Genomic DNA, 11,688 nt, shown 5'->3' with positions numbered 1-11,688 from the left:
TAAGAGATTTTATTGACCATGAGTATGATTGGTATATGTACATAAATATATGAACACATTGACCTCAATACGAATATAATGAAAAGAATGTTTTAGTTTTGCATAACTGTTTTTACAGTGGGGTTAGTATGTTAATATGTTATTTTCTAAACTTTATTTTTGGTCCACTCATATTTTCAATGTTTTGTGCCCCTAGGCAGAAAGCGTGCACAGTGAGCCACTACCTGGCAGAGTCCACATTTCACCTCATCCCTTGTTGATGTAGGGCTTCGTATAATAAAATTACACTTGTACCTTACTCTGTATAGTTGCTCTGATGTTGCCCTAGGACGTATTTAACTGTTGGTGTATATTTTTAAGTGCTTGTTGACAGGTGTAAATTTGAGAATGTTCATTTTAGTCAAACCTAAAATGAAGCTAAGTTTTGATTAGAAGGGCAAATTAGTCTTTGTGCCTGGCACCTGTCAAGTGTCGAACATGCATAGGGCTCGGCTCGGATTCCTAAGTGGAATTTGGGTCGGGTCCTGTCATTTAACAATCCAACACAATCAAACAACATAAGTAAATTTTAGTCAGCGGCTGCACCTGGGTGGGACCCCAAGCTACCTACGTACCCTTGTTAAGGGATTAAGCCACACGTAGTTCTTTACCTCCATAATCATGCACCAAATGATATACCAATGTTTCAGTAGTACAAGTAAGTTGTTTCAAGAGTTATCTTCCCCCTTTTAATTTCAATCGCAACATACCAAACATAATTCTTTTTATACATTAATCTTTCCCATACGCCGGAAAATCCAACGCCGGAAAATCCAACGCCACGTGTGAGACTCAATAATCACATAATCTTCCCATACGCTGAAAAATCCAACGCCACGTATGGAAAGTGTCTTACACGCCGAAAAATCCAACGTCACGTATGGGAAGTGTCTCACACGCCGAAAAATCCAACTCCACGTGTGAGACTCAGTAATCACATAATCTTCCCATACGCAAGACTCAATAATCACATAATCTTCTAATACGCCGGAAAATCCAACGCCACGTGTGAGACTAAATAATTATACATTCTTCCCATACGCTGGAAATTCCAACGCCATATATGGAAAGTATGTACTTTTATATAATGTAATCGTATCACTTTAATCGAATTTCTCAATCATTATTCCCAACATGTCTTTATATACGTATATCATTTTCCAATATTGCACAAGCTTCAAACAACAATATAACATTCACTATACCCCAGTTTAAGACAGTAAATTAATCTCCTAATCCCACAAAATCAACATAACTTACATAACGGTCAAGACTGGTCAGTAAGGTCATTTTAATCCTTCTAGAGAAGTGAAACTACCTCGGAGGACTCACGGTCAACCAAGGGTCAAACTACCCAAGCTTTGTCAAACTAGCCCACGGGGCCCACGACCTCCAAATTCTAATCCGAAAGTTTCTATAGGTTCCACAAGGCCTAGGACACACTTCCTACAATTTTGGTCCGGATCGGACGGTCGGATTGCTCACGATCGCACGATCAGACGGTTACTGTAAAACGCAAACTTTAAGTTATTAAATTGGAACATCCGGGGCTCCGATTCAAGATCCGTGAATTCCTACACGAACCTAGGAATACCTAGATCAACATATTTTAAATTCAAGACTATCCAACAGTTCAAACCTATCGAACCTGGATAACGCACAATAGGTGAAATTCGATCGAGACTCAAATGGTATTCAAATTGAGATCCGACCACACCTACGCTCTCATGAGAACCAGGAGGTCACATTGGGATACAATGCCCCTTTTCTACAGTACCTACGCGCTGCCACACGCCCCGGCAGTGCTTGGGTGTCCAAAGCGATACCCTTTTGCCGGAAAAACTCCAAATCACGACTCAAGACTCCTACCCTAGGTGAAACACCTATTTGGAGTCACTTTTGTTCTTGGGCCTATCCCAAAAAGTGCCCGGAAGTGGCCGGAATTGCGCTCCCAAAACTGGCCGAAACCCAATTTGAGAATCAAGCTACCTATGCTCAAAATTGATGCAATCATACCCAACCATCACCTAGATTATGCAGAATTGATGAATTTCTATACCTTGATCGCCAACAATGGCGGTCGGAGGAGAGAGATCAGAGCCAGCGAAGTTTCGAGCGAAAATCAGCCTAAAAACCCCATTTTCTGACAACTGGAGCGGCGGCCGATGTCGAGGAACGGCCGGGTCATGACGCCGGGGTTGAGCCGGTCATTTTGGCACCGGTCCCGTCCGCAGCCGTGGCCAGTGACCTAAGTTTCGAAAAGAGAGAGAGAGCTGCCGTCAAGGAGAGAGAGAGAGACCATGTGAGGGAGAGAAAGAGAGAGGAAAAAAAATCATATTTTATCAAACCCTTTTTGCCAAAATTACGGTTATGCCACTGAGGGTATTTTGATCGTATCTCTCTCGTTACAACTCCGATTAGAGCCCACCACGTGTCTATGAACTCATCTCGTCGTGCTCTATGCAACGGTACAGTCGAAATTCCTAAACTTCTTTTTGGTCAAAAAGTCAACTTTAAACTTAATAAAATATTCTATGGACAAAATGGTCTTTTATGATGTTTAATTAATAATTAAATATTTATTTAATACCGGGTCGTTACATATGTCTTTTCTCCTAGCAACCTGCGCGCGCTAATACCCTTTGGTCTTTTGAATGGTTTGTCTTGAGGTTTGCATTTGGTCACGTGCTAGAGCCTCCCAGCAGCCTGCATATGTGAGTCATTCCTTGGCTTTTTGTCGCGGTTTTGTCTCCAGCCATGTGCTGAAGACTTTCATATATTTTTCTTAGTCATTTGGGCCTTCCTAAGGTAATGGGTTTGTCCATTAGGGAATGGGCCAACTTCACAAAGTGATAGCCTATTTTTATTAAGGTGATGGGTCAATTTTCTAAAGTGGTGGGCTCCCTTTTTCTCTCATTTATGCTTACCCACATATTTGGGCTCAAGAAATGGGCTCGAGTTTTGGGGCTCCCAAGCAGTCCAAAACTTCCATTTCTCGGCTCATCAATGGGTCTCATGAATGCTCGTTACCTTCCATACCACAAATCACTCAGCAAGCCTCAAGCATTTGCATGGCTTGGGCCCACTTAAGCTTGCAGCGTGGCTAAGTGTAAAAATAATGATTTTTCATTTGGCATAGCATGTCGATTGGCTTGCCTGAATTTTATCGTCTTTGAAAAGGGATATGATGCTTGACGGGATAAGTAGCATGAGCTTGTAGTGCCAGTGCCTGTTATAGGCTCATTTCAATTCTTAGCGTGACGGATTGCATATTTAGTTGGCATGGCACATGGATCGTGGCTCGTGCAAGCATGCATGAAGAATTTCGCGTGCTCTGAATCGAGTCTTTTCTTAATAAGGTGTCGCACTGGGCCGGAAATTTTTTTGGGCCCAACCCTGGATTTTTTGAGCCTCAACACCCATCTATCCTTCAAAATAGGGCAACAACCCAAAGAAACCTTCACCCGAAGAAAGAACAAAAAGAAGAAGAAGGAAAGAAAGAAGGAAGAATAGGGAATAAGAGAGGAAGGGCAGTGTTACCTCCTCCTCCACCAAATGCGCCGCTGGGAGTTTTGGTACACAATTTAACATTGTCACAATGGTGTTATGCAATATTGCGAACGCTTTTATTATTCGGCTATGATCCAACTAACGTTAACAACCCCTAGATCTTTGTTTAGCCCGAAAGTGTTCCACACACCTACAAAGCCATCAACAACGTTGTTCCCACACTGAGGGAGACCCGCATGCTCCAAATCACATCCTTTTACAGAATCACACTCGTCCACCACTTTCGCGGCCACACTCCTCCCAGTAGTAGGCACTACTCACTGAAATTACTATCATCCTTCTAAGCCTTGATCTACCATAGTACCACCCCGTAGACAGTGCGAAAACTAGCTCATTGTTGTCGTGAAATTGGTTGTCACACTCCGGCTGATCCCGTCTTTACCGCCTTGGCTGAAATCATTGAGTGTGAGCTTGGCACTTATGTATAACGCCATTGGCGGTGAGCATGTGAATTGTGGGTACGACCGGCCATTGCAAACTAGAGTGTTTAAGGGATCACAGTGAAGAAAGTTGAGGTTTCACCCCAAAACCAATTGGCAATGGGGGGAAATAGCCCAACTCCTTATAAACCTAGGCTTGGTCCCTTAACTTTTCAATGTGGGACAAATACTCTCAACACGCCTCCGCATGTGTGGTGAACTTTCAAGCCTAACACGTGAACAACACATATTGAGTGACGTGGGAGCACATTTGGCCGTTGGGCCTAACACGTGAAGCCTTGCTCTGATACCATGAAGGAAATTGAGGTTCCATCCCAAAACCAATTGGTTATGAGGGAGTAGCCCAACTCCTTATAAGCCCTTACTAGGTTTCTCAATTTTTCCGTGTAGGACTTTTTATCTTCACATTCTCACACGCCCCTGCATATATGTGGCGAATTTTCAAGCCTAACATGTGGACAACACATTTTGGGTGACGTGAGAGCACGCGTGGCTGTTGGGCTTTCAAACATGGGCAACCTGCTCTGATACCATGAAGGAAGTTGAGGTTCCACCCCAAAACCAATTGGCAATAGGGGGAGTAGCCCACTCCTTATAAGCCCTAGCTAGGTTTCTCAACTTTTCCAATGTGGGACTTTTTACCTTCACATTCTCACTCTGATACCATGAAGGAAGTTGAGGTTCCACTCCAAAACCAATTGGCAATGGAAGGAGTAGCCCAAGTCCTTATAAACCCTAACTTAATCCCTTAACTTTAGAGTTTATATGGAACAAATATTCCCAACACACAGGCGATGGTTGTTCATGGTAGAAGGAGGTAGATGATATTAGAGATTATTGGAAGAGAAACCAACAACTTTAAACTTTCCATTTCAATTCATTGATGAAATTTATTAAATTAATATTAAGTAGGGATCATTGCATGCATGCACTTCTTTTAGGCGTGCTGTATTTTTGGAATTTTACTATGGCACTCGTCACAAAGTCTATATATATATATATATATGGGTACTTCATGCATGTAGTGTTGCATATTGTTGAATAAGAAGATGACATTTAATTAATCATAGTTAATTAGTAGGACCTGTATATTTCATTATTGGGTGACTCACATATTTAAGAAGATGATAAATGATACAGTTAATTATATATGGAGTCAATTAGTTTCGGTCATCTCCCGCAATGCATGCTCCTCCAGATATATATTGTTTCTGATTTATGTTTTGGCAGGCTTGTCTCATCAAATCACACACACTTTGGAAATTACTTTGTGCCTCTTCCCCAACATAAGTCTTTTCTTTTCGGGTGAGATTTCTTAGGGAGCATTTGGCCTCTGTATCTACATGAAATCTTAAATCCAAGCTTAGTTCATTAATTACCAGCAATACATGATTACTGGTGCTGTTTATAATTAAGGTAAAGTATTCGTGAGACTCGCAGAGAAACCCGAGGTTAACAATGGATGTTCAGAGCTGGTCTCAACACGATCCCTTATGTGGGCGTCTTTCGCACTAAACATGTTATTGTGATATATAGAAGCATGTAAGATGTGAACATCTAATCCAAAACCAATTGGAAATGGGACCAAAGATTTTTAAAGCTCTTAAGCTAAGCTGGAATACTCCCAACAAAGACAACTACATAAATATAACAAAACACCAAGATGGGAAAATTAATTCCATAAATTACAAATTCATGAAACATAGTCCTTCTTGGCATAAACTACATAAATTACAAATCCAAACAATACTATGCGTACGTACTTCTTGGCATCATGGTATGCCATACATATGAAACATAGTCCTTAATTATTTCATTTATTTAGATTAATTAAGTACTACTACGGTAGGGTCGTGACTTAACTAGGCCAAGGACCAAGTGACGTCCACAATCCCTAAATCTTTGTTCAATCCCAAAACATTCCACACTGCTGCAGACCCATCAACAATGTTGTTCCTACACGGCGGCAGACCTGCATGCTCTCTGTCACATCCGTTCACCGAATCACACTCGTCCACCACTTTCGCCGTCACACTCCTCCCATTGCTCGCCGTAATTCTTATTAACCTTCCACACCTTGACCCCTCGTCATACCACCCAGTGGAAAGTGCCACCACGCGCTCACTGTTAGAGTGGAATCTCCCGTCGCACTCTGATGGGTCCCCACCTTCGCCGCCTTCGCTGAAGTCATTGAGCGTGAGTTTAGCGCTCGTGGATGACGTCACTGGCGGCGAGCATGTAAATTGGGGGAATGATTTTCCCCCGCAATTGAGAGTTCCTGAGGACTTACAATTGCCTCCTCCTCCGCCTCCTCCTCCTCCACCTCCGCCCCCACCACCACTGCATATGTGTGTCCCAACAGCGGGGTCGTCATTGCACTTGCGGTTGATGCAGGTGAGCTGACCAGCACAGTCGTTGGGGGTTTTGCATGGACCTTTGCATGAAGAGATGGCCATTGTTGGAAGAGGAAGGCTAATGATATTGATTAAGATGAGGGAAAGAGAAACCAACATTAAGACTAAAGTACTTGCCATTTGAGAAACTATTCGGAATATTAAGTAAAGGTGAGGGGTGATCTGAGGAAGGAGATTGCATTTGCTTATATACTGAACTTAAGTGGACGTCCAATATGTTCCTTTAGGCGTACGTCTAGGAGGAATGTTTGGAATGTCACTATAGTACTCGTCACAAAGTCTTGCACTTCATCTATGTGGATGCTACGAAGATGACGTATATAATTATAGTTAATAGGAATACCTACATAATTTATTGATTGAGATTCATATAAAATGGACCATACATTCAATTGTATGTTTGCTTGATCACATATATGTGATAGTCATGGAAATTGATAGCCGATTTATGACACATTGGATTACATGATGACATAATATATTACAAATGTAGCTAGGAAAGACTTTTTCAACTCAAAATCAATTGTGTTCGATATTACAAGCATCGTGACATTTTAAAGCTTCACTTTCTTAATGTGGAATAATAATGTTCAACATGTCCATTCATATGTATGACTTGAATGAAACACGTGAACAATTTATATTGAGTAACGTACATTCGTCTGGTCTCACATGTGAATTACTTACTCTATCATGATAGTAGTAGAGTATGCATTGCAATACTTCACTTTCTCTAAAAGAACAAATGCTTAATTAAAACGATAACGACAAAGTCCTCACCTTAAAATTTTATAACAAAGAAGTTGTAAAATATTATAGAGTTTTGTTTCTCATACAACATGAGAGAGGCAGTCTTACGTCTTAATTGATCTATCTAACACTGCTTAATTGGCTCCTATATATATTCTTTCTAATCCCAAACGATCAAGAATTCTGAAATTTTTTGATATCATCTCATTCTCATGTTTCGTCTTAGCTGGAATGGTAACCACCGATATAGATAAAGAATGTGTTAACCTACCATATGATTACAATTGTAAATTCTAAAAAAATGTGGGAATGCTACCAGCTATGCCATGGTAGTGAAAAGAGACAACGAGACTTGAAGAAATTTACCTAATAAAGCAGAAAAAGAATAAGATTCTATTCTTTTGCCAAAGAATCAAGTACAACCACGCTAAGACAACCACAAAGAGTAAATATTAATTCCATTACTGCATTACAGCCCCATAACCATCCACACGCAAGAAAACGAGACTTGGAAGTTTCTTTTTTGAGTAAAATTTTTGGCATATCCACTAGATTATTCTTTTGATGTTCTATTTTTTAAGGTCTTGACTCTTGAGGCTTCACTTTTATGTCTTGCATGTAATAATTGTCTTGCTTGCAATTATTGTATATATTTAGGTGAAGATGATGATTTATTTATCTCTTTCTTTTTTTTTTTAATAATGTTGTTTATACCACATTCCAATGTATGTGGGTCCCCTTTGTATTAGACATGTGGTCAGCAATTTGTAGTCAATAACTGTAGTACAAATAATATCACCCTGTTTTTTTAACATTAAAAGAAATTACAAAGAGGATCCTCTAGGAACCTGAGAACGATTATTTATCAATTGAGGGCCTGGTAGTAGGGGTGGGCACTCAAACCGGCGAACCGGAAATCCAAACCAAACCGCACCGAACCAAACCGGAAAAAAACCGAGTTGACCAAAAAGTCAAAAACCGGTCAAAAACCGAACCGGACCGGTTTGGACCGGTTCCGGATCCGGTTCCATGTCTTCAAAAACCGAACCGAACCGGTGAAACTAAAAAAATATATAATTTCAATATATATATTTATATTTAATGCTATATTTTTAATTTCACTAAAAAAAACATAATATTTATCCAAGTTCAATGTCAAAATATCTCTATTTTCTCACTTTAATATTTATTTTTTATATGAAATTGAATAATTTGTTAATTTTCAAGTAAAAAAATAATATTTCAGTTGAGAATTGTATTAAAAAGTAATTTTAAAAAATAATTTTTATAATCCGGTTCAAAACCGAACCGAACCGGAACCGGACCGAAACCGGTTCAAACCGAACCGGACAGTTTTTGAAATTTTTTTTATTAAAACCGAACCGAACCAAACCGGATGAATAGTATTGGATCGGTTCTAATTTGAGGCAAAAACCGGTCCAAACCGAACCGTGCCCACCCCTACCTGGTAGCGTTATATTATTTGCAAGTTACAATCCATTAAATATATATATATATCTTTTCTTTTTTTTTAGTTCAAGCGATAGTCAAAACTACAAGGAGACTGGGGTGTCGTACCTGAGACCACTAGTCTACAAATCAATGTCATTTTTCACTAAGCTAGATCCCGTTGGCAATATATATCTTTTTATGCTACCACTCATATAACTGGTTAGATTTATTCAATCATTAATATGTAAGTCCACAACTTAGTTTTCACTAAACGTCATTGTGCGTTGTACAGATAACAGAGATAAACATATATATGACGCCCTAAGCGTTGGATTTATGTATTTTTCAAAACTACTCATTTTTACTTCATTATTAAAGGAACATCTTTGCAAAAAAAAAAAAAAAACTAAATAAATAGGTCAATTTGGAAATCATTTAACTGTTGTCATGAATATTTATATTTTTTATAGAATATCCGGTTCATATGTTCATTTGATCACAGTTAGATGACTAAATGCAGTTTAATTTGGCTAATTATTTGTTAGAATTTTCCCTTTTTTTTGTTCCTTTTTTTAGAAAAAAAACCTTTTCTATTGAAAGAAGCGATAATATACTAAATTCACACACTACACGGATACTAAGACTCAAACCAAAAATTTTATATAAGATAATAAATACTTCAAACCACTATAGTAATAGGTCCTTTGCTTGTTAGAATTATCTTTGAGTGTTGATCTAAAATATGAATGGTGATAGAATATTATAAAATGGGCCCAAACGAGTTGTTAGCCCCATATCAAAATTCTATTTTTGTGATGCACGCATGCAAATTGCAATACATTATCAACGTTCTATTTTTGTGATGTCATGCATGCAAATTGCAATACATTATTAAGGAAGCCCATTCTGTATTTGTCGTTTGGGAAAAATTCTACTGCATCGCGACGAAAATCCCTGTATAGAATTCGTTTGTATTTTGGTTAACTTTAGGCCAAAATTTAGGCTCAAAGGATGCTTGTGTAGAATTCTTTTGTATTTTGAAGCATTTGGTTAAAAGATAACACTTTTGATGATATTTTTTAATTGCATCGGGACGAAAATCCCTGTATATCAATCAAAGGAGCTACAAGTTTAAGGAGAAAAGAAAATTGCAAAATGACTGGTTCGCTTGGGGTGGAGACAATAACTAAATATGGAACAATATATCAAAATCAAAATAAATAAAGAGATAAAAAGGGTCCTGTCCTTCTCTTCTGCTTCTGTCACTGGTTTTCATTTAACTGATGGAATGAAATGGCAACAACTTTTTCATCAAAAACAAATGGCAACAACTTCGGCAAGTAGGCCTAGCAGTCATAATATTTTATGGAAATAAGAACACTTATGCCACAAGGAAAAAAAAGAAATAAGAAATACATATAGACACTTTGAGCTAATGCAGTCAGGGACGGACCTATGCACATGCTAATCTGGGCTATAGCACAGGTGATTGATCTTTTATAACCCAACGTTAATACCCAGCCCACCCAAGTGCAACCCACACACCCCCACTCAGGAGTAACTTCACTCACCTCAGCGCAACTACTATATCTACTCACTCATCAGCGCCCATGCACTCAACCAACCTTTGCTCATCCAACGGTTGGTTTTTAAAAAGTAATACTCACACTCATTGAAGCTACTCAAGCATGATTTGATATTGTTAGTGCAATTAATACCAATAGAATTTTTTTGAAAATTAATACCAACATCAATTTTCTTTCTTTTTCTAAAGTTTTTGTACTATTCAATTTTCCCTATAAAACCCACCTATTTCTTCAAAATTTTCACACCACCAAAATCATTTACCACTCTTTAATTTTGCTTTATCTTTTACTCACAAAATTATTTATTAATTGCTTGAATTTTTATTTTTTTATTAATCTCTCAACATCATTATGAATATATTATTTATTAGTATATATGTGAGAAACCTCCTCTCCCTTTAGACTATCACTTGTATTAAAAAAAAACTAACGGCTTTTTTCTTGTAGTTTAATGTTGTTTTTATTTAAGGTTGTACTAGATGCATTTTGATGGGCTCATTATGTTTCTCTGTGTTGTTTTTGTTATCAATAAAATTCCCTCGTACCCTCGAGTAATCTATCTTTTTAATAGGTTTGTACATAAGGCAAATTTAGCCCACCCCATTTTGAAATCATGGGTCTATCCCTAAGTATAGTATGATAATCTGAGAAATAATACAAAAAAGTTCATCTTCTTCTTAATTCTCTCTGTATTTCTCTTTCGTTAACATGGTATCAAAGCGGGTTAGCCCAAGTGTGAAAGCCCAACGGCCACACGTGCTCCACGCCACCCAATATGTGTTGTCCATGTGTTAGGCAAAAGCCATGGATCGATCCTAAGTTCTTCTACTTCTGCTTTCTATGCCTTGACATTCTTTTCTGGAACTCCATGGAAATCAACGTTGATATCTGATTCTTCCACTTCATTCTTAGATTCTCAATTTCGTTAAACTGCCTTTAAGGTTTCTATTCAGCTTACTATTGGGGATTTTCAGCCTCATCTTTGAATTGATTCAAGTGTTTCTCAACTGGGTTTTATTGCCGATTTTTGGGAATTTTCAATGTTCTTGATCGATTGCTACTCACTTTTGGGTTTTTTTCTATGAGATTGCTGATTTCAAGCCTTCGAATTGGGGATTTCCAAATCCATATATGTTGGGATATGTTGTTGTTCTTATGGCATATGATGTTCTTGGTGGATTGTTGCTCACATTAGGGTTTTTCGATGGGGATTTGTTGTTATTTTCTGTACGATTACTACTCAAATTGTGGCTATTCATATTGCTTCAACTCGATGACTTCAATTACATGTCTGCCTATGGACTTTATATTTCCTCAACTATGATATGTGGTGGATTTCAGATTGTTAGTTGCGTTTCTGCTATTTGGGTCTTATGGATGTTCTTTTGGTATGTATGTTGTTCATTCTCTATCTCTTCCTATGTTCAAATATTCAAG

At 38.4% G+C, this 11,688-nt stretch overlaps 1 protein-coding gene across 1 annotated transcript; it reads right to left on the bottom strand.

The window, feature by feature from the left end:
* LOC18773480 (kiwellin) lies at positions 5,669-6,592 on the bottom strand. The gene has a single exon (XM_007206276.2). It carries the CDS (start codon positions 6,581-6,583, stop codon positions 5,912-5,914), a length of 672 nt encoding a protein of 223 aa, XP_007206338.2. The 5' UTR covers positions 6,584-6,592; the 3' UTR covers positions 5,669-5,911.

The sequence above is a fragment of the Prunus persica genome, chromosome G6, assembly GCF_000346465.2.
Source record: "Prunus persica cultivar Lovell chromosome G6, Prunus_persica_NCBIv2, whole genome shotgun sequence".
Classification (NCBI taxonomy): domain Eukaryota; kingdom Viridiplantae; phylum Streptophyta; class Magnoliopsida; order Rosales; family Rosaceae; genus Prunus; species Prunus persica.
This window is presented reverse-complemented; position numbering and strand designations above follow the sequence as displayed.

Coding starts and splice junctions, on each gene's coding strand:
- LOC18773480 (XM_007206276.2), bottom strand. CDS start 6,583: ATGGCAAGTACTTTAGTCTTAATGTTGGTTTCTCTTTCCCTCATCTTA.